Here is a 27,753-nt window from a genome sequence, read left to right on the forward strand (position 1 = left end):
GTTGGAACGTTCATTATTCTGGGCAGAAATCAGACAACTGTAAGATTAATATCTTGGGAAGACACACCCTGCTGCCGAATAACAGGTAACAACTTTTTACTTTTCCCTTAGGTTTGTGTAGAGAGTGTTAAGAGCTCAGATTGTGGTGCTGAATTCACAAATGAGGCAAGGAAACATCGCAAATAGCTAAATTTGCCAGTGACAGACAGTTTACCACAAATTATAATATTAACCTTCTGCAGTGTTACATTGGAAAGTTTCCCATCCATTTCAAAATTATTAATTCATCAATTCATCAATTTCATTAATTATATCCATGACTAAATATAGGGATTATGATTAATACATTTATGTTTATTCACCCACAAACTTAAAGCATATATACACACACACACAACAAAAATATTAAATCCAACAATCAAAATGGATCAACTAATAACTAATTAATTAAATTATTTCATTTCTTTAATTAAGTATAAAAAACAGTTTAAAAGGAGAAATGGCTGAAATCTATTTAATAAGTTTGACAGGCAGCTCATATGTATATAAGTGGGAGTTCTTATCAACAGCCATGTGTTAGTCAGTTTCATGGATCCGAGGATGAAGTGCACCGTCAGCTAAAACTGTAGTGATGCTTGCTTATGTGTTATTTCTTGTCTCTTCACAAAGAGAGAAGACATGAGGAGGGATAAAACAACAGTACAGACTCCACCACCAGCATGTGTTTGGCCTGTCTGGGGTGTCCTCCAGCTCAGCCAGCAGTGTTCGCTGTTGTCCTCGGTACACATTTCTTCCAGCTGTAGGGGGAGAGGCGATGAGAGGCTGGGCAGGCACATTTATAACCACCTTTCTGGTTCAAACACAGGTGAGAGCAGCCTCCGTTCTTACGACTGCACTCATTAATGTCTGGAGGACAGGAAGAGAAACCTCACTTAGTATACATAGTTATAGTAAATAAATTTACACATTAACTTAATCATTTAAATGAATTTCACTCAGTACAAGTGTATGACCCCAGTGACCTTTGCAACGTCGTTCATCTCCGTGGAGTGTGTATCCTCTGGGGCAGATGCAGCGGTGAGAGCCTGGCAGGTTGACACACTGCCACTCACACGTTTCCTCCTCGCACTCATTTATATCTGTGTGGACACACAAGTTTGAGAACTCTACCGATGATGTCTTTAGAGAAATATATAGATATGCAAGGTTTTATTTATTTTCCTACCTACACACTCCTCCCTTAAAGCTTGTGCAGTTGAATTCTCAGGTGTTGCTGTTGCTGGTTGCTTCCTGTATCCAGGTGGACACTCAGCGATGCAGCTGTGTCCGTCTCCAGCTAAGATGTGCCCATACGTGCAGGAACATCGGTAGGATCCCGGTGAGTTGTGGCACTGCTCTGCACATGGCCCGAGCCCCTGATTAGCAGCACACTCATCTATATCTGGATATGAAACTGCAGTTTAAGTCTACGCCTTTTCTATGTCAGGTTTTATTGATATATTATTAAAAGTGCAAAGGACAAAGCTACATTGATAGAAAGACATAATTGTTAGTGTTGGCAATGCTTGGTCCTGATTTTTTGGTAACATTTCCTTAAAAAATTTGACTTTTTCCACATATGCCTGGTGGAAACAATTAAAAGGATTGTTATTCTGTTACTGAAAAACAGCCTGCAGGTTCTGTAAGCTACTGAATGCAACACACAGCAAATAGTATTGAATGTTAACATCAAACCAATGCAAGCTGTCAGCCATGTAACTCTTGGGTTACACTTCCCCATAGCTTAAACGAACACTGATCATGTATAACCTTGAATACCTGAAGAAAAGTGTTTTTGGCTCATTCCTCCACAGTGAATGAAGAATGAAGAATAAAATAAAGTGAACATTCTCAATTAACTGAAGTAAATGGGGACCAAACTACATCAAAACATCCTTTTAGAAACTCTCACACAACTCGTGTAGTATAATCCAAGTCGTGTTTCTCCAGTCGTTTGCTCAGTACTTCCCAAACATGTCCATTTTAGCTACAATGTAACTATTTAAAGGGCCAGTTTGTAGGATTTAGGGGGATATATTGGCAGAAGTTCTCCCTTTAACACATAATGAACTGAAAATAAGAATTTTTGTGTTCTCTTCACCTTAGAATAAGCTGTTTATATCTACATAGGGAACGGGTCTTCGTTTATGGAGATCGCCATGTTGCATCGCCATGTTTTTACTGTAGCCTAGAACAGACAAAGCAAACACTGACTCCACGCAGGGCCGTTGGCCTACTGCAATTTTACTGCTAGACACCACCAAGTCCCACTGAATATTACACACTTCACCTTTAAAACACACTTGTACAAACAGTCTCATACACAGAGAAGTAGTTTGTCTGAGCAAGAACGTGCATTTGATCTGTAACTTGGATTTTACTGCACGAGTTGTGTGAGTTTGTAAATGGATGTTTTGATATAGTTTTGCTGTTGTTAAACATCGTTCCCAATGATTTCAAACCATGAAGAATGTCCACCTTTTTTGAAATCTTCCTTTACTATAGAGGCATACGAGAAAAACAAGTTTTCCTCACTGAATACAAGATAACATGGTGAGTAATTGATATACAAATGATAATTTGCAGGTAAAGTATTCTTCTAGGTAATAGACAGAGCACCTAGAGTAGATATAATTTGATTTTGTTTTGTAGAAGTGTGGACCACTTTTCCAAAAGGGTGAAGAAGAAAAATAAAAAGACTGAACACCTGAATGGTTTCAAGTAGGAACTACCCAACCAGACTTTCAGTATGTGTACATAATTTGATTTAAAAATGGGATATTTAATGATTTATTTAATATTCAGATCCACATCAAGCAAGGCATGGTTTAACGTAATGTTTAGCGTGTGTCCGCTAACCTCTGCAGTGGCTGTCTGCAGTCTGAAGGCTGTAGCCAGCAGGACACTGACAGTAGAAGCTCCCAGGAGTGTTAACACAGCCAAACACACAGCCTGTTACAGCTGCAGGCAGCAGGCACTCATCCACGTCTGGAAAGAAAGAGAGTGACACAAAAAACCCTCTTTGTTCATTGATGTAATGACATGAACAGAGACAAATGTACTAATAGACACACACACACACACACACACACACACACATACACACCTGTGCAGGACATCTGGTCAGGAGCTGGTTTGTAGCCGTCATCACAGCTGCACGTAAAGGAACCAAATGTGTTGATGCATGTCTGCTGACACTGATGCTGTCTCTCCACACACTCGTCTAAATCTACTCACATGCAAACAGTAATTATTACACACATAAAGACAGAACATATAGAATGACAGGATGGACACAGATTCATTAAAACACACACTCTTGTGTTCAGTCAGTGTGACAAAAACACACTGCAGGCTGCACTGAGATGAAAGAAACACACAGCAGATGAAAGGTGGTCATGACCCTCTGCTGCTCTGTCATTGATGTGTCTCCATTTTTTGCTTGCTGTTTTGGCCTGTAATGAGCAAACCATATCGCAGATGATTTCTGACTTCCTGTTCTTCAGAGACAGGAAACAAGGATATGCAGAAAGGACTCAGCGAGCTTGTAGATCAGCTCTGCCTCTGGTGTTCTTGCCATCTAGGAAAGCAGTGGTGCACCATCATTATTATGTACTTCTGGCTTCTTATATCATTGCCTGTTAGTCATGTTTTTTGGACATGTATCATTGAGGGGGATGTATTATGGCAAAATTTTAAATCTGCTCTCTCCTCTGCTGCTGTCAGCTGTCATTTTAGGCACGGTTGTCGCGCCTTCCTCCACCCCGTTCATATTCAGCCATCGTATCCAGAGTCCAGGACAAACTCAACGAAGACTCATCCAGATCATCAGCACTTCTCCATTTTCTCCACATCCTCTTCTCATCTCATCTTCACCACCTCTACCACCACCACCGTCTACACCCTGGAGGGTTCCCTATTCGACTATGGATTCATCACCCTCCTAAAATCAGTCTCGATGGAGTGTAATCGCCAAAGACTTTTAACATTTTTCATTGTTACGTGCACATGTTAATAAATATTATTTTACTATGAAAGCTATACCAATATTGTCATGATCCTGGCTTTTTTGTTTATAATCTGTCATCCTTTGTTTTGTTTTGGAGTTTTCTGTTTGTGTTCCTTGTTTCATGTTTAAACTCTTTCCTGTTTTATTTTGTAGATTCTCTCCTCATGTGTCATGTCTGGTTTTACTTCCTGTCTTTGTGTTTTCCCGCCTGTTTTCTGTCACACCTGTCTCATTAGTCCTTCCCTGTTCCCAGCAAGGCTATTCAAGAGAAGGCTGAGACATGGGGTCAAACATGGGGGGATTGCACATGCGCAGTAAAATCTGGTCTGCACTTCCTCAAAGGCTCAGTAGATGGTGTGAGACCACGGAATAAAGGGCATGTGTGTGCATGTCATTTTCACAGCTTATTACTGGACTGTCACTGGTGGCCTGCGTTGTGGGTGAGAATGACAGAGATGCAATTCCGACAACTTCAGGGAGCCGCCGTCCTTGATCACCTGAGCGGATCCTGCGCTTTTTATCCAGCGCCCCTGCTGTCACCCTCCAGCACTGCAGCTCAAGTTACACTGCGCATGTGCAATCCCCCCATGTTTGACCCCATGTCTCCCTCCTTTTGCTTGTGTCCTCCTTCCTCCAGCTGTGTCTCGTTCTTGTGATTAGTTTTCTGTGTATATATACCCATGTGTTTCCCTTTGTTCTTTATCAGTTCATCCTGCGTTCATCCCTGTGTACTTGGTGCCGTTCTGTGCACCGTTTTTTACCTGAGTTCATCGTATTATCGCGGCTGGTTTTCAGTTTAGCTTTGGTTCTTCTTTCATTTGGTTTTTTAGGGTGTTTTCACACTTGGTCCTTTTTAAATGAACCAAACTCAGTCCTTTTAAAGTGCACCAAAAGGTGGACCGACAGAAAAAGGACTCTGTTCTCTTTCTGGTCAACTTCAGCTCTGATGGGGCCTCAATCCTCTTTCTGTTCACACTATAACCTGTATATATACTATATATTGACATAGTTTTGTTTTTACTTTGATGTGGCACTGCAGTGCGGTTATGAACTTAAAATTGGAGGAAAACCTTAGCGTTTCTGTGCGTTGTGGACAGTTGCCGTTTGATGATTTCCTCGTTCCATAGCTAGAGGAATGAATGAATGTTTCATCGTCAGTCCACTGGTCATGCTGTCATTACCTGTGGCCATGGTTCCACTGTGTTTATTATGTGTCCCACTGAAATAGTGTGAGATCTGTCTACGGCAAGTTTGGAGGGTTACAATACAGTAGCAAAAGGCAAAGCGGACCCGGAGCCTTTTGTGTTCACAAGGCACAGGTTAAGTGAACCGCACCACAGACTTGAAGCAAACTGAACTCAGACGATCTCCTGAGTTCAGTTCGCTTCAGAGGGGTCCGAGTTCTCTTGGAGTGTTCCCATATGCATAAAAAAATGCTGAGTCACCGCTCTGAGTCCGCTTAGAGGGCTGAAAAGGACCAAGTGTGAAAACACCCTAAGTTACCTGCCTCTACCGGATGTTTTTTATCAGCTGCATTAAAGCTGGCTTTTTTTTGTGACCTGTGTCACATAACCAGTACATGCTCTTCCAATGCATTTTCCATCCTGATGAAGACTTCAGTAGAAACTTGTTTGTTTATCCATGTATTAATAAAGGATTTTTAACTGCAGTCAGAATGCCTTGGATGTATTTTCTGGACTGTCTATACCATGGACTTACACACTGAGAGAGCTGGCCAGTTGTTTTTTATATTTGTGACTCTTTGCCCCATCCTTGAAGAGCACCTGATTGTTTTTACAACTAACTACACAGAGCCGTAAGCCAGTGCAGCAGTCCCTATTTTTTCCTCAAAGTACAAATACTGTTAAGTAAAAAAAAAAAATATATTCTGCTGTTACAAGTATAAGTCTAATGTTTAAGTCAGCTTGAAATAAGAGTGCTTATTGAGCAGAGTATTACTTTCCAGGGAGTTTATTATTATATACAGCATATAATTGGAATTTTATTACTGATGCCTTAACTCATAATCAGCATTTTAATGTTACAGCTGGTGGAGGTGGAGCACATTTTGTTACTTTATATACTGTTGAATAGTTTAATCTAAAGCACAGTATCATCTTTTAAACTGATCATGTTTTGTTTGTAACATTTTATTCTGCAAAGTAACTAATAACTCCAGCTGTCAGGCAGATATAGTGGAGTAAGAAGTATTTTTTCCTCTTAAGTGTAGTGAAGTAGAAGTGTGAAGTAGCCTAACAATGAGATACTTAAGTAAAGTAAAAGTACCCTCAAACTGTGCTTAATGACATAGTGATGGCCATGTCCACAGCCACACAAACCACACAAACTTAAAACCTGTGTTTTTTGTGCTTTGACTGCCTGGTCCACGACATACCTGTGCTTAGTTTCTTTCCACCTCTGCTTTCTTGTGTTAATGGTTCAACATCTTTGAGTATTCTCACACATCTTTACAAATATAAGACCATGTGGACAAAGTCTGGTCCAAGAAGGATGAAATCTTTTGAAGTGAGGACCAAAATAAATGTTCATTTCTCTTGAACCATCTGTCAGACAGGAATGTTTACAAGCCTTATTTTACTGCAGTGGAATTTCTACTGCTGAAACTAAGCTATAATCACTCAGAGAGGACTGTCTGTCAAAATGAACACTGATAATGACACTGTTCAAAAGTAATATCAACACTATCCACTAATGGTTCTCACAAATGATAGGGTGTGTGTGAGCAGGCACGTGTAACTTAGAGACTATCTAAAGTATCAAGTAGATGGTGCTGCCATAAACTTCACAGCTCACTTGTACGCTCGTCTGTGAGCCATGAAACATCAGACACATAAAACATGTGAAGGAGATTCCCTGTTGTGCTGTAACACGTCTCAGCGCACGCTGCATTGTTATTAGGAAGAGCCCAGAGGATTCAGGAAGAATGTTACAAGGAAAGAAAAAGGCATAAACAAGCTCACCTCGACACGTCCACCCATCATCCAGCAGAGTGAATCCAGCTCTGCAGTGGCACTGAGTTCTGGTTTGGGTCTGACTGGAGGTCTGGTTGTGGTGCTGGGAGTGAGAGCACAGCTGGGAACAGCCTCCGTTGTTGACTGAACATGGTGTCAACTCTGGAGACAAACAGTAAGGACAGAGGATGGATCAGTTCAGGGAGAATTAACAAATTTAAGGGTCATTACAACAGCTACGATATGAGAGATGAATTTGAGCATTTATGTGCTGACTCTCAGGGTTGGCAGAGGTAAATGACTGGAGAGGACTCAGTTTGAATCTATTACAGCAGCAGAGGCTGTAACTCACTCGTAGCGTTAAAACTGATCTTTGGCAGTATGAGTTATTTCAGGATGAGATGATCTGTGTAGCAGAAGAACTGATGTTATTATCTTTTAAACAGATAACTGACAGGATAAACCTATATGACTGAAACACAGACTGAATCTCCTCTTTTTTTTAAAGAATAAAGATAATACCTTATTTGTTTTTGTCATGTCCCCCTTGTTTCTATATATGTAATACTTTATTATCTTACATGATATTTCATGTTTATCATATACGATGTATCTTAAGCACATTGAGTTTACACTTACTCGATTCCAGCTTCTCAAATGTGAGGACTTTCTGTATAACAATATAAACGATAAACAACAAAACAATATCTTAATAAAGCACTTAGCACGCTCCCTTTTCATTAGCTATAAGCACATCTTTTCTTTTCCTTGTCAGCCATTTTCAAATAAATCAAAGAAAAATTGAAAAGCAGCAACAACACCTACCCAGACAAACAGGTGTGACTCCGCTCCAGGTGCCCCCCTGCTGACAGTAGCTGTGAATGTCTCCATGAGCCAGCGTGTAACCAGGGTAGCAGGCGTATTGTATGTAATGTCTGTACTCCCTGGGACCTGGGTTCTCTACATTACGAAAGTAGAAGGTCCCGTGAGCGGGCACAGGTGGGTACGTGCACATGGGTCTGAGTCTTGTAGCCAGCAGAGGTGGTTTGGAGGTGGTGTTCACTGTGAGGTTGTGGTATTTAGTTTGGTGAGATCTTGGCTCAGTGGTGGTGGAGGTGTTTGAAGGCACATTATTGGACCTGGTGGAGCTGGGACTTGAGGTAGTTGAGGTAGAGAGGGAGGGTGCAGAGGAAGCAGGTGATGAAGTAGAGGAGAGAGTGGTAGAAATCAAATAAACCAAAGTAGATAAAGTGTATTTTGACGTCTCGGTGGGCTCCTCTTTCTCTACGGACCCAGGCTGAGACAGTGGAGGATACTGGAGGACAGTTTCAGCCTGTTGGTCTTCATCTGCAGTTTGTGAGGAGCTGGTTACCACTTCAGATGGATTCACATCATCCCAGGATATGACAGGTTCTTCAAACTTTGGCACTTTTTCACTGCCAAGCACAGGGGAAGGAGATTTTGTGAGGTGGAGAGGTGAAGTCGGTGCAAACATCACATTTGTGACAGCAGTTGTATGGGCTGTTGAAAATGAAGGTGGTGAAGATGCTGATCTTTCTGTTCCTGACACTAATGATAGCGTAGATGAGGCGGTGGTTGATAGATGTGATTTAGAGGCAACTTCATCCAGCTTCTTTGCTTCCTCCTGTGAAGCTTTTGCCTCTGAGCCATGTCTTCCAGTTCCAGTTTCTGGTCGTTGAGCTTTATTTGCCTCCTGAAGTTGAGCCTCATGATGAGTTGTTTGGACTTCATCTTTGACTTTCAAATTAAGAAACTGAAAATCTTGCTGCAGGTGGACTTTGGGGTTAGTCACTTTAATCCTCTCCCTGTGGGACATTTGGGATTGCGTGTGAGACAACAAGCCGAATTTGAGGTTTGTTTCTTTGGAGGCAGTATTGGCGAGGATGTCGTAGTGGGATTGTTGCTGTGTCTTCAAAACTGCAGCAGCCTGGAAGTCTTGGTGTATGTTTGGCTTTTGAACTCTGACACCCAAGACTGAGCTCATCATGTCGGACTCTAACAAGGAGAGAAGAGTCTCATTTCAGTCACAGTGCTGTTTGGAATCAATGAAAATGGGAGAATTAACGCAATGTGATACAAAGACAGTACCAAGATCACATTTAAGGGAATAGTCAATAATTTTGGGAAATTCAGTTTAGTTTAGTTTGGTTTAGTTGACAGGGACCATGTAGAGAACAGGTTCTATACCAGAGTTAGCTGAATAGCTAATTTGCATCTGTGGTTATTCACTCTCTTGGCCGGAGTGAGATGAAAAGATCAATACTGCTCGTTATATTTTTACAGTAACATATGAGTGGTCTGCCCATTGTTCCAACGGACCAAATTACCGAAGCCCCATCTGCCTGAAAAATGTCCAGCTGGACCAATAATAAATTTCTGTGACAGCCCGTTATCCCAAAAACAAATGGCTATTGCTCTGAAGTCCTGTATCTCTGAAAATACACACTTAGGCAACCTAATGGCCAGAAAAATTTTTTTCTCGTTGTACGTTTCTGTAAAACCATGATTAAATGACACTTTTCAGCAACACTGTGGCAAATGTCTGATTAGGTTTAGGCATTGTTTATGGTCAGGAAAAGATCATGTTTTGGTTTAAAACACCTGAGTTTGGTGGCACAAAAGTTACTGGAAAAGGAGGGTGAAAAGCACCTGGGTTTGGTGGCTCAAATGAAGCTGTGAAATGCTGCAGAGGGTCAGTTAAAAACACCCATGACTGGTGGCTCAAACGCTTCTCGGAAACTGAAACCAATGCATGTTCCTTCAAACAGAGACAAACTATCCTTTTCCTCCTTTCCCAGTCTTTATGCTGAGCTAAATAGCTGCTAGCTCCATCTACAAGCTACCAACATCTACCAACAGATATGAGAGAGGTATAACTATTCTCATCTAACCCTCTGCAAGACAGCATATTTTCAAAAATGTCCAACTATTGCTTTAATAGCGGAGTATTTTTTAGGCTCACCTTTGCACACAGGCTTTGTACTATTCCAGGTGTGGCCCTTACAGTATAACATTGAGGGCCCATGTAGCCGAAAGCCGCTATTACAGCTGAACACTGCCCAGGAGCCATCCTCATTCATGCTGCTCGTCCCGTGGGTGAGCGGCCCTGGGTTGGAGCAGCCAGTACCTGACAGAGGGGAAAGGATATCATTGTTGTTGTCTCCTCTCAGCTCTCTACAAATTCTCTACTCTGCACTATAACAAAACCAAAAAAAAAGGAGAATACTACTTGAACAAAAGTTGAGACAAATGATTCAACATAATCCTCTAAATGCATCTACTTACAGAAACAGAATTCATGAATGAAGCGCCTCACCAACACATACTGGGGTGTCCCGGGACCAGTGTCCTGACACACAGCTGTTGGTTTTGTATCCATGGAGCTTGTAACCAGGACGACAGCGGAAGATCACTAGCAGTCCACCATACCGGAAAAACGTCTGCCCGTTCTCCAGGTGTCTTAAACCACTGCATCTTGCAGCTCCACACACTGTAGGACAGTTTCACAATGAATGCGTGCTGTTGTCTGGAAACACAGCACAAGTATGGAAGTTAAGTTGAAGAAATACCTGGAGCGTAGACGCAGAGCAGAGCAACCAGTGCTGCCAGGAGCTCCATCTGAACTCCCAGATGTGATGGGAGAATACAGAGAAATACTTGGACAGTGAAAGTGGGAAGGATATGAGAGGTTGAAGATTTAGGGGAGGGGAGATGTGTCCTGGGATTACTACAGGATGGGCAGATGGGAGGACGGAAGGGAGGAAGGAGGGGGAAGACAGTGCAAAACACTCTGACAGATGGATAAGGAGGAAACAGGGGAAACACTGTTTTTACCTGCTTTAGAGTAGTTTCACTCGTTTTAAGACATAAAGTGCTATCAACCACTTAGACATGAGCATCCTGTTTTAGTGCCAGGGTTCTTGTATGCTTTTCCGCCTTTTTGTCAGTCAGTTTAAAAATGATTAGTCCCCACACCTCCCTGTTTGTCTCCCACTCTTCACCTCTGAAGCCTCTCGCAACTGGAGAGCATGTGCACGTTTAGTGTGTGTGCTGCACAGTAAAATCTGAACCCATCATTTACTGACAGGATGCCTGGGCCTGTTAAACAGCTCTCACTGTATGGTAATTATAGTAGGCAGGATGCCAGAGTGAAGTAGTGTAGGAACACACACATACTAAAACACATTCCAGTACTCATACGACTATACTTTGTAGTGTGACAGAAAAATATTTAGTATGCCCCAGTGCACAGTATGTCAAATGCAGTTGGCCAAAAATACCAGCATGCTTTTAGAGGTGTTGTTATCTATAGATTATTATGCAATGGTTTTACTGGTCCAGCCCACCTGAGATCAAATTAGGCTGTTCGTGGCTAATGCACTAAGATGAGTTTGACATCTCTGATCTGAAAACAAACACAAAATACAAGTCATTGGTTTAAAAAAGACTTTATTCATTTTTGGTTAAGAGCTGAACACACACTAGCTGAAACTGTAACATTAGCGTCAGTGTGTTTCTGTTCTTTTCTACTGCTGAAGCCTTTGGGCATCGATACATGTAATACTACAGCACTGCCAGATAACAGTGCTGCATCACACAGGAGTCTGAGGAGACCTCTGTGCTTAATCAAACTGTACCTAAAATATGTAGTCCCAGAACCAGCTCCATACGTTTCCTAGCATTTATTTTGACTTGCTCGAGGTTTGTGTGGTGTCTTGGTGACTTTGCTGTGACCTCGGTGACCCAGTAGTCAGGTCAGCACCTTGCACAGAAGATAGGAGCCATCGGTGAGTGTGTGTGTGTGAGAACTGGTGAATAAGAGGCAAATTGTGAAGTGCTCTGGATAAGTGCTATATAAATGCAGCTATTCACCCCCAAATCCAAAATACATATTTTTCCTCTTACCTGCAGTGGCATTTTGTCAAGTTTTGGCAAGTTGTCTTGGTGTGAGGTGCTGAGTGTTGGAGGTCTTGGCTGTAAGGATGTGTGCCTTCTCTCAAAAATAATATAATTGGATGGCAGTCTGCGTGAGGTGCTCAAAGGGCCAAAAAAAAAAAAAAAACATTTGGAAAAAGTCAACAGCAACAACAGTCTCTTTCCAGAATTCATGACCTGTTTACTCAAGATAATCCACAGACAGTTATGGCCAAAAATATTTTTTGTGAGGTCACAGTGAACTTGAACTTTGACCGCCAAATTCTAATCAGTTCATTCTTGAGTCCAAGTGCACATTTATGCCAAAAATTTGAGGAAATTTCTTCAAGGAGTTCTTGAGCATTCATGAGAATGGGAGGGACAGACAGATGGAAAGACGACCGACCTCTGACCACGGCTGTTGACGGCACACAAGCATTAAAATATAAGGTTATTGTCCACTGGTGGTCCCCAGTGGCCTCCCTCTGTGCTGTGCCATACTGTGCCGCCGACACCGCCACCTTTTAGCCAGGCAACGGTGGCACAGAACTTAGGACAGCCTGGGATTACAGCAGGCAGGCAGGTGTCAGATAAGGGCAGAGCACTATTACAAAAACATCGACACATCAACGATAGTATGATGATAATGTCCAAAACACAAGTTTTGCTCTCAGTGGTGTCTGTGACATAAGAAATAAGTCACAGATGCCACTCCTTTGAGGATTGTTCACAATGTAGCATTATCTGGGAAAATAATCGGGTGCATTCCCTTTAACATAATCATTCTAGATAATACCAAATGTCACACCAATCCTTTTAAACTTTTATTGAGCCATTTCACACCAAAATGCTCAAAAATCTCAGCCTGCTGGTGGCACTGGAGGGAACGTCAGTCCCTGAAGTCATTAGGATCCATCATCTGGAGACCATAATATCTTAAAATGCATGCCTATCCACTTGATTGATGTGGAGAGGTTTCGCTGCACTGAGATCTCTGGCCTGCTGGTGGTGCTAGATGAAAAGTCAATGGATCACCAAAGTCTTACAAACTTATCCTCTGTGGACCATGAATGTCTGTATAAAGTTTCTGGTTAGCCATCCAATATTTGTGAAGAATATTTTCACTTTGAAACCAAAGGTGGTGGACTGAAGTAACCCAGAGACTGACATTACCGTCCCTAGAGCCACCCTGCTATAGCGTGGCTAAAATGCACAAATGACAAAATGCAACAATAATAACTTCTAGTTTTAATGTTCAAGTGTTAATAAATACTAAAATATTTTATCTTTTCCCTGCTGTCCTACTTTCTGTTCACTGTTAGTTTCTCTGCTGATCATACAGCACTTCGATACTGCAGTAGTCAGACTCTTATTCACAAACACTTTTCTCTATCCACCCTTCCATTAAGTTGGTGATCCTTGTTGTCCAGTTTGTGTACCACTCTGAAGGCCTCCAGGAACTCTGTGAAGTCTATACTGCCGTCTTTGTTGAAGTCGATACTTCGAGCTAGGTCATCGATGGCACTGTCGTCAATATCGACTCCCAGGTGGGCGCTGAAGAGCCGCCAGGTGTGACGAAACTCCTCGATGGAGATCAGACCTGTACACGACAACACACACAGAACTTAAAGGAATTCATTCTGGATGATTGACACATCAAAGAGATTCAGTATTTTTTTTACCTGAATGGTCTTTGTCTATAATGTTGAATATAATCTCAATGTCTGTCCTGTATCTGAACAGAGTTTCAGCCAAGTTTGGAGTCACCTAAAAGAAAAGGGGAAAATATAACAGCAGAATACTCAACAACCACTAGCCATGTTTAGTGGCAACAATGGTCGAATAAGTACTATAATCCTCAAAGCTCCAGTACCACTAGGGAAAAATACTCCTTTATAAGTAAAAGTACTCCTATTCCTGAATATAAAGAGGTGTAAACTGCAGCAAGGGATCCTATTGTTACTGTCAAGTAAAAAAGGTCAAGTCTCCTCTGTTGGAAATATTAAATTTGCATGAATGTGTAAATACTTTAGAAGATTATCCAGCTTCTTTTCAGCAAACTTTTTACCGGCAAAATACGAATGGTATGTCAAAAGTTTCTCAAAACAGCCCTTAAGGACACTATGTGAGTGAATGTACTTGGTTGCTTTCCACCTCTGATTAGGAGAGCCCTTCACCTCTCTGACCTGAGGCAGAGGAAGCCCTGGTTCCATGTCCTCAAAGCTGGACTGATACTCCACACTGCCATCTGGTGCCAGACGGGCTAAGTGTGGACGAAGTGTCCTCCAGGGCAGATCCAGTCTCAGTACAGACTCCAGCACCTGAGCCCATTCACAAACTGAAACAGTACCTGAAAGAAAGATATGCTTTCATATAACAACTATACATGTCGACCTGAGTAAATACATGTTTATAAGTGAGGTAAACGGAGTGAGAAAAGCACACCTGTGTTATTCTGGTCGTACTGCTGGAGGCCCAACAGCAGCTCAGAGCGATGGGAGAACAGCTTCTCCTTCAGGGCCTTGAGGGCAGAGCCTTCAGCAACTCGTACTCTACAGACACACATGGAAACACACATCATTAACTAAGACTGAGCTTTCATACAGAAGTCTATTTTCATTGTTGACTGATGTGTCAATGATTTATACTTTGAAACGTTAAAATATATAAGTTAAAATAGTGAAAATGCCCATGGTTGATTCTTCAAATTTCTTGTTTTGACAAAATCTGAATGAACTAATCCAGTACTGCCACATCCAGCTGTGGTTAATCTGCCTCACTTTAAAGTAATTATCTTGAAAATTTTCATTAAAATAAAAGTCCATTAAGTCATTAAGCCTATGGCCTACTGATGAACTTTCTGCAATTTATATATAGTACATTCCCATTATTATGAAGTGGGTGACGAGGTTGACATTCGCAAAAAAAATGCTGTATTAAGTTAATGTAAAATGAACATTTCCTACTGTTGTAGCCTTACACTGAAAGCACTTAACTGGCGAAACACAAGTTGACATTTATTATGAAAGGGTCAAAGGAAATGCAATGCATTTTTTTCAGTTTAGCATTCAGCGTAGCAAAACAAAAAAAAGAAGGTGATTTTCGTCTTGATTTTGTGGATCAATTTGAAATATTGCAGAAAGTAATGGACACGGGGTCCTGCAGTCGACACACCTCCAACTTATACTGGCCTTACACCAAATGACTTTTCAAGCAATTTCACTATCAGAGAATAATTTCCAGAGTCCAGTTTTTATGTGTCTTTACTTCTAGTATCTTTAAAGTTATTTATTTTAGTGAGAAATCTCTATTTTTGAAATGGTTAAGGTGACAAAATCCAAAATGTAAACTCAAACACAGTTTCTTCATGGATTACATTGATGCCAAAATTGACAAGACTACTATAGACATATGACACCTTTTAGCTTGTGTTTCTTGAGTTATGTATTTTTGCAGACACATAAGAAATTGTTAACATGTCATATTTCTTGAAGGGAGTTTTTCACCAGGAGCAGGATGGGGAATAATCTCAGAAGCAATCTAGTTGTAGTCTTGCAAATAGTGACCCTGCAAGTTCCCAGTCATCGCAAAATATTATAGTGTGTGACTTGAAACTCACATTGTGTTTAGATATGAGAGTGTGTCAGGCCAAGTCTTTTTTAAAGTATTCTTAATATATTTTCAAAGTCTTCTAGTGTATTGTAGGCATTAGTGGGGTAACAAAACCCTATGTGCAGCATGATATCACATCACTATTGCTCACAGAATGATGGAAAAAGGCTATTGCCTGACTTCTTTATTAAATCAGCAATAGTTTGTTTCGCTGCCCCAAGACTCTGTGACCTGTCGTAATAAACTGCATTGATTAGCGAGTCAATCAGGACTGTAATCTTCAAGAGCCGCTTCAAACAAACATAAGCACACCAGGCGGCTGTTGTACCTCTGTGTCAGGGTGAGTTTGCGTGTTGTGCGGCTGACTTGATACTGGTAGAAGCGGGGAACCAGCTCTCGGCCTACTTTGATGTAGGCACCACGGTTACTTCCCTCCTCATAATAGTTTGATGCTGAGAAAATGGTGATCACCTGTAGAACAAACAAGCACAATTTATGTCTCCTGATTCAATCATTTTAAGCATTTGGACAATCTGTATGGATTTGTTGCATCCCATCTACCTGTCCATCATGACAGAGCTCATATCCCTCCTGTTTGCACTCATGGGATCTGATGAGCAGTTGGAGTCCGTGTTGGAGCAGCAGTCTCTGTGTGACGTCAGGGCCGAAGTAGCAGCCTCCTCCTCTGAATGTGTTGGGACTGCAGCCTTCTTGGGTTTTAGGGTCACTCCACAATATATCCACTATCTGCAACAGAGAGGAAATCAGAAAAAATAAGACACTATACAGCGGAATTGAGCAATATTATTTTCTGCTCCACTGAATCCACTCCTCTGACCTGTTTCCAATCCTGATCCTGTTGTGGAGGTGAAGGAGGGGGGACAGAGGACAGAGAGTCCAGGAAAGGCACTTGGAGGACATTGATATTGTAAGGCGTGCAGGGAGAAGACGGGCACGGACGAGGAGAGAGGCACGATGGAGTTCGAGGAGAGCAGAGCGAAGAGGACGAGGATGATGAGGAGGAGGAGGAAGAAGTGGAGGCGGCGCTGTCTTGTCGGCTGTGTCCACATCGCTTCTTTCTACAGAAGGAGTAGAAGAGAGGGTCGCTTTAGACGAGAACTCTAACAGTACACTGACCTTAATAAAACCCCTACAACATCTGTGAGCGTCTGTGGGCTACAGTGCTGTCACACACTTGTGGTTCGGGGTTCTTTGGTTCTTGTTGTAGCTGCGACTGCTGCTGGGACGAGAGCTGGCTGTGGATTTCATTCTTTTCATCTGTCTGCAGGACTGACTGATGTCCAGCTGCTCCAAACTACACCTGGGAAACCTCAGGGCAGATTTCACCTACAGGAGCAGAGAAGGGAAGACAGAAATAAAATAAGGACAAAGTTATTTGCTTTCTAAACTGAAGTTCAAACTGATGTATGTTGAGTGTCTGAGGTCAGAGGGTAACCTAGAGTATGTTGTACACACTGTAAAGCGCCATATGCTCCTCTTCTTCAAGCAGTGATTTGCACAGAATTGCTTTTATGGACTTAATGAGAACTCAATGAATTTTAATTTCAATTTTTAGACGGCTGTTCATGAAGAAATCCATCATTACTTTTCATTTATCTGATTGATGAATGATCATTTTCTGTATCTTTGGCCAGTCATTTAAAAGAATAAAAAAACACAAGCAATAAAAAGGTACCTATGTGATGTGCAGCACTGAAAGTTGTTTAAAAACACTTTAGCATTCAGCATGGACCTTGTCTGCTGGATCTGACTTTAGACAGCTGTTTGGTATCATGTTACCAGTCTACATTGTTCAGTGTTGGCTGTGAATTTGTCAGCATTTTTAAAAATACTTTTCTGACCTCTTGTGGCCAAAATCCATTACTGCAGCTAAAACAACACAGCTGGAGGCATTAGTTTCCACTGACCTTGTGCCTCTCTATGGAGCTGAGGAAGTCCAGGTCAGTCTGGTCTGATATCCCTCCATGAACAATTAGGATCTTTCCATCAATGACGGTTGCGACAGGCAAAAGGCTGAAAACATCCTGAAACAGCTGGAGGATCTCTCGTCCATGAGTCTGCATGCAGCAGGAAAGGAATTATTTTCACAGCTGAGTTCTGGACATAATAAAAGCAGAATAAGGACATGTGTGTGGACATCACGGTACCTTGTATTTCTGCATGACTTCTTTTGTGAACCCATACCTAAAACAACAACATAAAAATTAATTTTAGTACCCTTGTGTTTGTGGTAAACCTAGATGGACACATGTTTTCTTTCATTTCACTTCTTCACCCGACCCACCGGAGGTTCATGATGTGGTCTTCATGGTTGCCTCGGTTCAGGTGCATGTAATCGGGGTAAAGCAGCTGGTAGGCGAACAGGAGGACGACTACTTCTACGGACTTTTTCCCACGGTCCACAAAGTCCCCATTGAACACATAAGGCGTCTCCGCAGAGGGAAGGCCATTCTGAACAACAGTGAAATCAACAAACTTAAAATCAGATCTTAGATGTATTGAGTGCACACTTCAGCGATGTTTGAACAATGCTAGAAATTTAGCTTTACCTTATAAAATATAAGAAGTAAGTCATCAAGCCGCCCGTGCAGATCACCTGTGCCAAAACGAAAATCACAGCAGTTAAGAACTTTAAATCCTATTTCTGGTTTAATTAATCCCTGATTTACAGAGGAGGTGTAAAATTCCCCGACGGTATGAAAACAACCACCAAACATTGTGTCTTCTGTTTTAGTCGTAACAAGTATTCTTGGCTTTAATAAGATGCGTATCTGCAGGAGGAGGCAGCAGTGAAAAAGGAGTCAAGTGCCTGATCAGTGTGCAAATAAACACGACCTCCATTCTTGGAACGCTGCCATTAAGATACAGTTAGCTGTATTTAAAACACATTTAAAGACATCAGTGATTATTTAACCAGTAAGCAGGTCATTTATTTATTCAGCTGCCCACTGTACTGTGTGATGTAGCAGGTGCACAAGCAGCAGCTCATCACAGCAGCAAATGGCAACGATGAGACTGAAATGACTGTTGTGTACTTAAGGAATACTTATAAATATACAAAGTTTTCTTTTAAAAATGACAACTATGAATCTTGAATTTGCAAGTGAAACAGAGGCGCTGGTCACCCACCACATATAGTGATCTCTTTGGTGTAGGATGTTGACAGGTGGATGATGTTGGGCATCTGTTTGAGGAGCTTCTTGGTCTCGTACAGCAGCTGCAGAACATATCTGGCATGTAGAGTCTGTGAAAAGTAATGGAGTCAGTAAAAACACTCAAAATATTATGTGAGGCAATGAAACTAACAGAGAGAGAAAGACCCTTATTACAGTACCTGCTGCTCCTTAAATGCACTGAGGAGAGCATTCGTATCAGAGACAGAGAGGGGGAATGACAGTCGGGGCCCGGTGTACGACTCTGCAACAGGGATCAAGTTGTAGCAGGTCTCTCTGTCTAACCAGGGGTCCACCACCGGGTCCAGCAGCTGGGAGATCAAGTCTGGAGGACAGTGTAAGCGGCTGTGACCATACTGTCATTGCCATGAAGCAGTACTGCTCATTGGTCTGTAACATTACCCACAGTGGCCTAAAACCAGAGATATTAGATCCCTTGGAGTAACAGATATTATAGTACGACAAAATCTCAGATGGCAGACTTATTTACATACTAATAGTAGCCCTGAGGTATTACAACCACTATAAGCAAAAAGTGGAATCCTCACACTGTTTTATACTCCCATAATAACCTACACTACAGAGTTTTATTTAGGCTTCTCCACTAATTTTATACATACTGCACATTTGGGAAAAGTTGTATAAAGCCTTTTATGGCTCCTGCTGCACAAAATCTGATAAATGGACTCAAGTGTTGTCACTTGAGTCAAAATGAGTTGAATCTAAAGACATAGGAGAGCACAGACTGTATAGTAAAGACAGACGGCATGACCGCTCCCCAAAAGTGAAGCCATGACATCTCAATTGCCCTCTGATGGCTGGCTGCTTAGGTCATAAAAGCTGACCTTATATCCTCCTGAGACCCTGTGTGCTCATATGTGGACATCACATTTAAGGTTAACTTCACCTTATACTTCACTCCTCTTAACTTAGGCCTATTGTCCTCGTTCGTAGACACTTTTTTGTGCCATCTAGTGGTAGTAAGAGCACAATACACTAATCCATGTAAAAACAAGATCAAGGTCAGTCTGCAGCCAATCCCGACACAAAAGTGGACATGGTCCAAAACCTGATCACATTTTATGGTTGAATCTATCAATCAACAAATTTGACCAATTTTAGCAACAGTAACAAGCTAAGATGCTGTTAATTTGGTAGTACTCATTAGAAGACATTGGGACTTGTTTGAGGACATTGGAACGTAATTATCATTGACAATGTTTAGTTTTTTATACTTATTTGGTCCTACTTATCCCAAACAGCTAGGATAAATTAAAAAGGATAAAGTCCCAGGAGGATATTACATTATTTCAACCACTTTTAACTGTTTATAAACCTTGTTGGAACTTGTCATTCATGACTGTAAACATTAATTCAGAGTTTTATAAAGGCTTATCTATGCATTATAATGTCTTACAAATGTGCGTATAATGCATTATGGGCATGGCCTTAATAGAAAGTGTCACCTTAAAATCGTGCTTGGATTAAAAAATAAAAAACAATAAAAGGAGGGTTTGCCCACTGAACTACAATCCTATATATATACAGGTTTTAATTTGTAGTTCCCTGTGATAAACAGCTCGACACAGCAGCACATCCAGCTCTGTGTGACCTCACCGTTGTATTAAAAGACCACTCCAATATGCTAATGAAACCCTCTAATTTATGCAAACAAACAAGCCACGAACAGACATCTACCTCCAGGCCTATTTCTCTTTTGTACGTCTTTTGTCTATTTTCCCTTTTGTGTCGATTAAATGTCCTCTATTCTGTCTCACACTCTCTCACACACACACACACACACACATACACAGATGCTGTATATAATAAACACAGACAACAGAGTCTGGCCTCTTTGCATCACTTATGTTGACTCAGTGTAAAACCCACGTAGAGGATGTACAGCACATGTTAAGCAATACGGGCTGACCTGAGGACGAGCTTGTCAATGGAGCATTATGCTTTTTAGTGCAATGAGAGGGTCAATACATACTTAAGCCACAGCTGTGTCAGTGCAACACACCAACACGTTGGCCTCCACATTCACAGTAGTTGCTAAGCAACGGGGTATACGCAATGGGTTTTCTAGTGTAGACCAAAATACAGTGGCATGACTAACAAAACTGGTGTTAACTGATGGAGGTTAAGAAAAACAAACATCTATATATAACCTTCCAACAACCATTAAACACCAACTGCACCACCTACTGTAATGTTAATATTCCATCTCTCACTATTTAGATTAAAGTAGATATTTAGTTGAAAACATCTTTCTTCAATCATACACCACACCAAAATAAAAATGAATAAAAAAACAATAATTCAAAGCTAAAAAAGGACATGAATAAAAGGTTAAATGACTCGAAATCACCTCAGATATTTAAGCTTCAGTACGTCAGAAAAACACAAGCAGCCCTGAAGCTGCTGTTATGAGTGAATGCTTTACATGCACAATGCAAAAATAATTAAGTAGAATATATTTTTGTTCCTGCATTTGTATCCGCATGTGCACTCAGTGTTGGGGTGTAGTGAACTAAATGTAGTTCAAATACTAGTTTAACTACAGTTTCAGATTCAGTAGTACTACTTTGGGTCGTATAGTTTGTGTAGTTCATTAAAAACTGCACAGTCATGATTGATGGTGCTTTTTTGCCATATGATACAGCACAATGCCACCGCTTATAAGCCATGGTTGTCATTTAACCCTTTAAAACTGGAGCAACATCACTTTTTTATGCTGCTTTCAGATGTTTTTAAACCTTCGGACCTTCGGCAAATTGGTGCAATTTCTTTCATGGGAACCATGGGAAAAAGGCGATGAGTAACTTGGTAAGAAATGTCTTGTTATAATGAAATTGCAATAAGTAAATCGTTTTTTTAAATTATTTAAAATAATAGGGAATAAAGAAAAAACTAGGGAAAAAAAATGTACAATTATAATTATTACATATTTAAAATCATGGTAGAGAATTATTATAATATTTAAATTTCCAGGTCATTTACTTGTTTGTTTTACAGTATTTTATTTTATTTATTTATTTATTTATTTTCTTGTCATTAATTTTCTCTTTTTTTCTAATTTCTTGCAAATTTTTGGGGTTGTTTCTTGTTTCATTGCTCATTGCCTTCTTAACAATTTGTCAATTTGCTCTGGTCAAAGGGTCAAAGACTTAACCTGCTCTTTGACTAGAATCACATCTTATTTGCATCCAAAATATCTACAATCAAATATTGTAAATTTCCCTACAAGTTAAGCGTTTTCCTAATTCCACCCCAACGACTGCTCCCTCTCGTCTCCTTAAAATTCATCCTTGGGCTGCCTGGGTGAGGACTGGCCCGCCTCACTCCCTAAATCAAACACACCTACACTTAATTCAGGAGTTGTACCTTCATGTAAAAGCATGGAGGTCCAGACTCAGGCGTGATCATAGTGATCATTTCCCATAATGTAGTTTGGGTGTAGTTGAACTACTTTTTGAGAGCAGTTTTATTTTGACAAGAAAACTTTCTTGAGAATACCGGTAGTTAAGATGTAGTTTAACTACTTATTATTGTGAAGTAGCTGGTAAACTATAGTTTTAGGTGGTTTCTCCAACACTGTGAGCACTGTTAGAAAATGATGTTTCCTTAAAATCAGCTTTATCACCAACATTTCCAAATAACAACAATGAATTTCAAGTTTTCAGTACACAATACGATCCACTACTCTGCGGATAGAAGAGCATTTTGGCTCCTTACCTGGTCCATTTCCATTCAGCTGTGTGAAGTTGTCGAGCATGAAGCTGAAGAAACTGGAGAGCTGAGGAAAGAAAAACAAAGCAGAAAGATGTTCAAGCTTTATTATGATGCTTCTGAAAATTAGCGTGCATGTGGACTTGAGTTTTTAAGCAGAGTCACCTGTAGCTGGTCCTGTTCCCCGGCATATTCAATGGACTGAAAGATGTTCCAGGTGTACCTGCGCCTCATCTCCAGACGGGCCATGTAGCGCCGGTACCATCGCTGGATCAGAACAGCTGCCTTCATAGCTGCGACAAAAACAAGAGCTCTTACATTTTTTTAAAAAATGGGAGACATGTTTAAATATCTGGAGTCACATACAAACAGTGCATGAATATGACATGTGAGCTCTAATTCAGTGTTCCAGCACAGCATGGTGCTTCTCAGTTCCAGCGCAAAGTGACAGGAATATTACATTTTACGTCTGTGTCACTAACTCAGGAACTGATTCTGATGTTTATTTTACAAAAGATGCATTCAAATTCAGAATCAGTTCTGCATTCTAATTCAGAACTGATTCTGAATTTGAATGCATCTTTTGTAAAATAAACATCACCGTGTAAATATGTAAAATGTAAAAATGGACACACACACACACACACACACACACATATACATGGATGTATGCACACATCACATATGTCACAGACTGATAGATGAGCAGGGTCTTACTCAGAGCTGGGCTGGGAGACTTCACTGTGTCATCTGTGGGGAGAAAAAAAACTACAATTTAGTGTAGAAAAAAAGGTAATTGAATGAAATCATGTGCAAGGCAACACACACACACACACACACACACACACACAGATAACAAGACACAGGGGAGGCCATGAGCAACAGTGGGACTGGAAAAACTAAGTAAATTAAAAAAGCTTTCAGGAGAAACAGCGCTCATTAAAGAGAGAAGACAGACTGTGTAGAAAGAAAACCACCATCTGTCAAACATCTGGTGTGTGCGTGTGTGTGTGTGTGTGTGCACCTGTGTGTGTAATAACTCAGAGGAAAATGTACTACTGCAAAAATTATCATCAGATTTATACAACAAAATGTGACAGTGAGATGCGTCAAATACTAAACCATAACACTTCTGCTAATAATACACTATTTATGGAACAGTTTCCAGGTAATGAGCCTCATGCAAGACACGATATACGAACAAATTTTCACTTATGTTTGCTCATATCTGCGATTTGTTCTTATTTTGTCAATACCCATTGATTTCTGGGATTCACAAATGTTTTCTTATTTTTGCTCTCCTTTAAAGTGGTCAAAGGCAAAGTCAGAGGTAAAAAATCTTGTGTTCACAGTCCACAAACTGTTTGTTCAACGCAAGGAAACACAAGTTTTAAGTTTGAGAAATATTTAAATATATTCATTTATTATATTCAATATACTGCAATAGTGTAAGCAAGGCAATATATCTCAATTTATATTTTAATCCAATTTTGTAAAACCATGTTAGTATAAAGAACACACAACAAAAAAAAGACTACTTTTTAAAGATTGTTTTTTTGGGGGCTTTTTGCCTTCAATGAACAGGACAGATTGGAATGGGGTGAGAGAGAGAGAGAGAGAGAGAGAGAGAGAGAGAGAGAGAGAGAGTGCGGGTTGACATGCAGCAAAGGTTTGCAAGCCGGAGTCGAACCTGCAACCGCTGCAGCAAGGCATTGCCTCTGTACATGGGGCGCCGGCACTATTCACTACGCTACCGACGCCCCAAAAAAGACTACTTTTTTATGCAATCTGAACAGTGGGATCTGTATTTTGTATTTATCATGGTTCCCGTAACATCCAAGTCCTGAATGTTTTTTTTGTTTTACCTTGTGTACACAACATAATTATCTTGTGCTATAACAATCTTAATCTAGTGTGCACAAAATAATGGGCTAACTACTATATTGTGTGCACAATTTATCTACAGTACAGAGTTATCTACAATATAATAACAGGTTCCCACAAGATAATAAAAAAATCCCTTTTGGGACTTTAGGGGCTCTGTGTGATTCAAAATTTTGAGAGTTTCTGAGAATCAATGCAGTATCACAAACCATAACATTGCAATACTCAAGTGTATTATTTTCTTACACCCCTAGTTTTTAATAGGGATGCAACTAATGATTATTTCCATTATTGATTGGTCTGACAGTTATTTTCCGGGTAAATCAATTGTTAAGTCTATAAATGTTAAAGAAAATCACCCATCACTGAGTTCAAGATGAAATCTTGAACTCAGTGTTATATGACTAAGTGTTATTTTGTTAAAAACCAAAGAACAAAAAAACTGAGAAAAGTAGTAAATCTTTATATCTAAGAAGCTGCATACAGAGAATGTTCAGCTCAAAAAAATCAATGAAATTATTAATCAGCACAGAAATAATTAATCTGTCATCAACTGAGGACAGGACAAGAGATATTTGAGGATCTATACTGTCAATGGCAGAGTGTTCGTAGACATAGGTGTAAATTTTGGGGAGGGGGAGAGCATGTCACCCTAATTATTTAGAAAATATTTAGAACATGTGCATTTGTCCCCTCCAGAAATAGCACAAAAGTAGCAAAGGACTTTTGCTTCAACAACATTAAAGACATTTAAATCATAAACTGATGCAGAAAATGCACAAATTGGTGCAGAAACTTTCACCAGAATGCAGGAAATTAAGTGTGCAAGTACACAAGCATATGAGTAACACTATGTTCCCTTCTATCAACCTTCCTAAACACCTCACCAAAGTTATTTCTGAGCTTGTACTCCAATTAGCATCCAACACTTACAACCTATTTTTGCCCACCTGATCTACCCACAGACCAGGTGTACCCACACCTCAGCTCTAATTTGCCAGTGTGTCCTCACACCTCTCCTCAGGGGCAGCATGTCCAAATGTCTAAATTTTCCATTGACATGAGAAAAAAAAAAACCCCACTCCTCAGTCCTGGACCATAGTAACAGCCACCTGCCACACACCTTTACCTGTCTCCACTTTTTTCTCTTGTGTCTCCATAGCAACAGAGGTGCCACATCCCATGATGTCCAACAAGGAAGTCCCAGGGGGTCACATCAAGTCAGTTTTTCCAAAGCTGGGGCACATCTGGCTGGTGGCATGCAACTGCTGCCATGAGATGGGGGGGGGGGGGGGGGGGGGGGGGGGGGGGGTGGAAAAGGAGACATGGGTTTAGTTCTTCAGGTTTCTACCAAGTCATAGAAACATGTCAGACAGTCTCATGTCACAGCAGCATGGTTTAATTCACTGATAATTACTCTAGAGAGTATAAGCACCCCTGGAAAATGGTCCTTTTCAGGCCACCTGTTGCAGTGTTTACCTGTTTTCTGTTAAGCACACACTGACCAGTGCGTGCTGTGGGGGTCAGAGTTGAATCACAAGTGAATATGCATCAGTCCATCAATTTTGATTTCATATCTGCATTGATCTATATTAGTGAGGAAAATAAGGTTAAAGCGCAATTGTTTTCCTTCCAGCTTATTCGGATGGTCAGAAAATGTGAATGAAAATTAGGCTTCAATATGAAAACCTCACAAAACATATGCAACCGTAACGAGGGAATGACACTAAGCTTATGTACGGCTGTTAATCACGCTTCAACACTTTCAAGATCAAGGAACTGCACAGAAAATGTCAAAGCAAAAGGAAAATACTGCTCATTGCGCATCCCTGTCTTAGCTGCATTTTCACACAGCATCATACCCCAACATGCCGCTTATTTACGCATCAGGTGCAAGAACATCACTGCATCAGCATTGTTTCTGGTCCTACCTGCAGCCTGTAGGTTACCCGCGCGATGATGAATGGAGCACGCAACTCGTTTGATGCACACACACACAAAAAAAACCTTGCGTCGAAACTGCAGCCAGACAGCTGCTACATGCCCTCTAAATGACTGTCAGCAGAAGGTTTAGGTTTTAAAAGTGTTTCCAGAGAAGCTGTGGATGCTGCAAGAGCTGCTGCTGCAACAGGGGGAGACGAGAGCGCACCGAGGAGGCGGAGGCAGAAACCACAGCACAGAATGGAGGGCCAGCTGCTCCACCTCCTCTGCTGCTCCTCCTTTAAATACCGGAGGAATATTCCCCAGGTAACTGTCAACATGAGTCATTTCACTCCTGCAAATCACTTCTGTGCCCCATGCGTCCACCGAAATGCTAATTATTTTAAGCTTCACAAGGAGGAGACCTGTTGACACTTTGGATATCATGGAAACTACCAGCCATGAAAGTTTATTCTGGTCCTCATGGTTAATTGTGATTTAAACAACCTTTACTTTGGCACCACCCTCAGGCCAATTCTAGCAAGTCAGGTGTATGAGCAGCTTTTTTAAAGGTACATCACAGTAAAATGACAGATTTTATATCAGTAACTCACCACCCGTTATGTTGAATTTGTGAAGAAAACTTTTCCTGGCTTGCCTCCATGACAGGGGTGTAAATATAGACAGTGCAGACAGTGTGATTGCTCTGGGGCCCATGGGGTGGAGGGGCCTGTAGAGAGAGCGGGCCCTTGTAAGTAATTCAGATTGCCAGCTTGGAAATATGTGCTCAAAGCTAATGATGAAAAAAGAATATTATTAATTTCCTATATGTGCCCAAAAAGGCAAACCCATCTACATTACGGTTTTCTTTTTTCTTTATTTTTTTTAGTCAGTAGCTATCTAAAGTAAAATGATATGCTATTTCCATAAGCTATAAAATCTATAAATATACTATAAAAACAATTTAGTTGAATGATTGATTTCCTGCTTTCTTTGATATTTTGTCAAATATGCAGTGATGATTACTGGGTAACATGTATGTTGTTGTTGTTTAATGTCAAGTCTCTATACGTGTCAAGACAATACATGCATGATAGCATGCGCTAGGGCCCATCATAATAGCGTGCACTGGGTCCCGTCACAACCTCCTTACGCCATTGCGCCACGGTGAATGGAAAATCCAAAAAATGATAACATTCTCAATGAACTGGAGTCATGGGAGGCCGCATTTAATGACACTTTTTCAGAACATTCATTTGAGCAGCTTTCAAATGCCAAGGCACGCTACTCAGCTATGCATGTCATTGTTTATACTGACATGTTTTAATTTTAGCAAAAATGCATGTGTTTGAGAAGTACTGAGCATACGACTGGATAAATGAGGCTTGCATTATCCTGCAGATGTTTTGGCTGTTTTCTACAGTACATAGACTTTTTGCCTGATTTGGATATTCCC

General features: G+C 40.8%; 2 protein-coding genes across 2 annotated transcripts; both read right to left on the minus strand.

The window, feature by feature from the left end:
- Positions 1-183: 183 nt before the first annotated feature.
- LOC117249733 (uncharacterized) lies at positions 184-10,665 on the minus strand. The gene is made up of 10 exons (XM_033615466.2): positions 10,611-10,665; positions 10,358-10,531; positions 10,004-10,168; positions 7,846-9,036; positions 7,030-7,182; positions 3,146-3,268; positions 2,899-3,027; positions 1,226-1,441; positions 1,023-1,139; positions 184-906 (listed from the first exon to the last, which is right to left on the minus strand). Exons 1-10 carry the CDS (start codon positions 10,657-10,659, stop codon positions 752-754), a joined length of 2,472 nt encoding a protein of 823 aa, XP_033471357.1. The 5' UTR covers positions 10,660-10,665; the 3' UTR covers positions 184-751.
- An 872-nt stretch (positions 10,666-11,537) lies between these two features.
- On the minus strand, positions 11,538-26,513 carry ppef1 (protein phosphatase, EF-hand calcium binding domain 1). Its single transcript, XM_033619221.2, has 19 exons — positions 26,309-26,513; positions 25,507-25,645; positions 23,211-23,243; positions 22,659-22,786; positions 22,500-22,560; positions 18,923-19,086; positions 18,718-18,832; positions 18,138-18,184; positions 17,873-18,039; positions 17,736-17,772; positions 17,496-17,645; positions 16,763-16,914; positions 16,406-16,646; positions 16,129-16,314; positions 15,896-16,038; positions 14,401-14,507; positions 14,142-14,305; positions 13,638-13,722; positions 11,538-13,555 (listed from the first exon to the last, which is right to left on the minus strand). Exons 2-19 carry the CDS (start codon positions 25,559-25,561, stop codon positions 13,329-13,331), a joined length of 2,262 nt encoding a protein of 753 aa, XP_033475112.2. The 5' UTR covers positions 25,562-25,645; positions 26,309-26,513; the 3' UTR covers positions 11,538-13,328.
- Positions 26,514-27,753: the final 1,240 nt, after the last annotated feature.

The sequence above is a fragment of the Epinephelus lanceolatus genome, chromosome 2 (genome assembly GCF_041903045.1).
Source record: "Epinephelus lanceolatus isolate andai-2023 chromosome 2, ASM4190304v1, whole genome shotgun sequence".
Classification (NCBI taxonomy): domain Eukaryota; kingdom Metazoa; phylum Chordata; class Actinopteri; order Perciformes; family Serranidae; genus Epinephelus; species Epinephelus lanceolatus.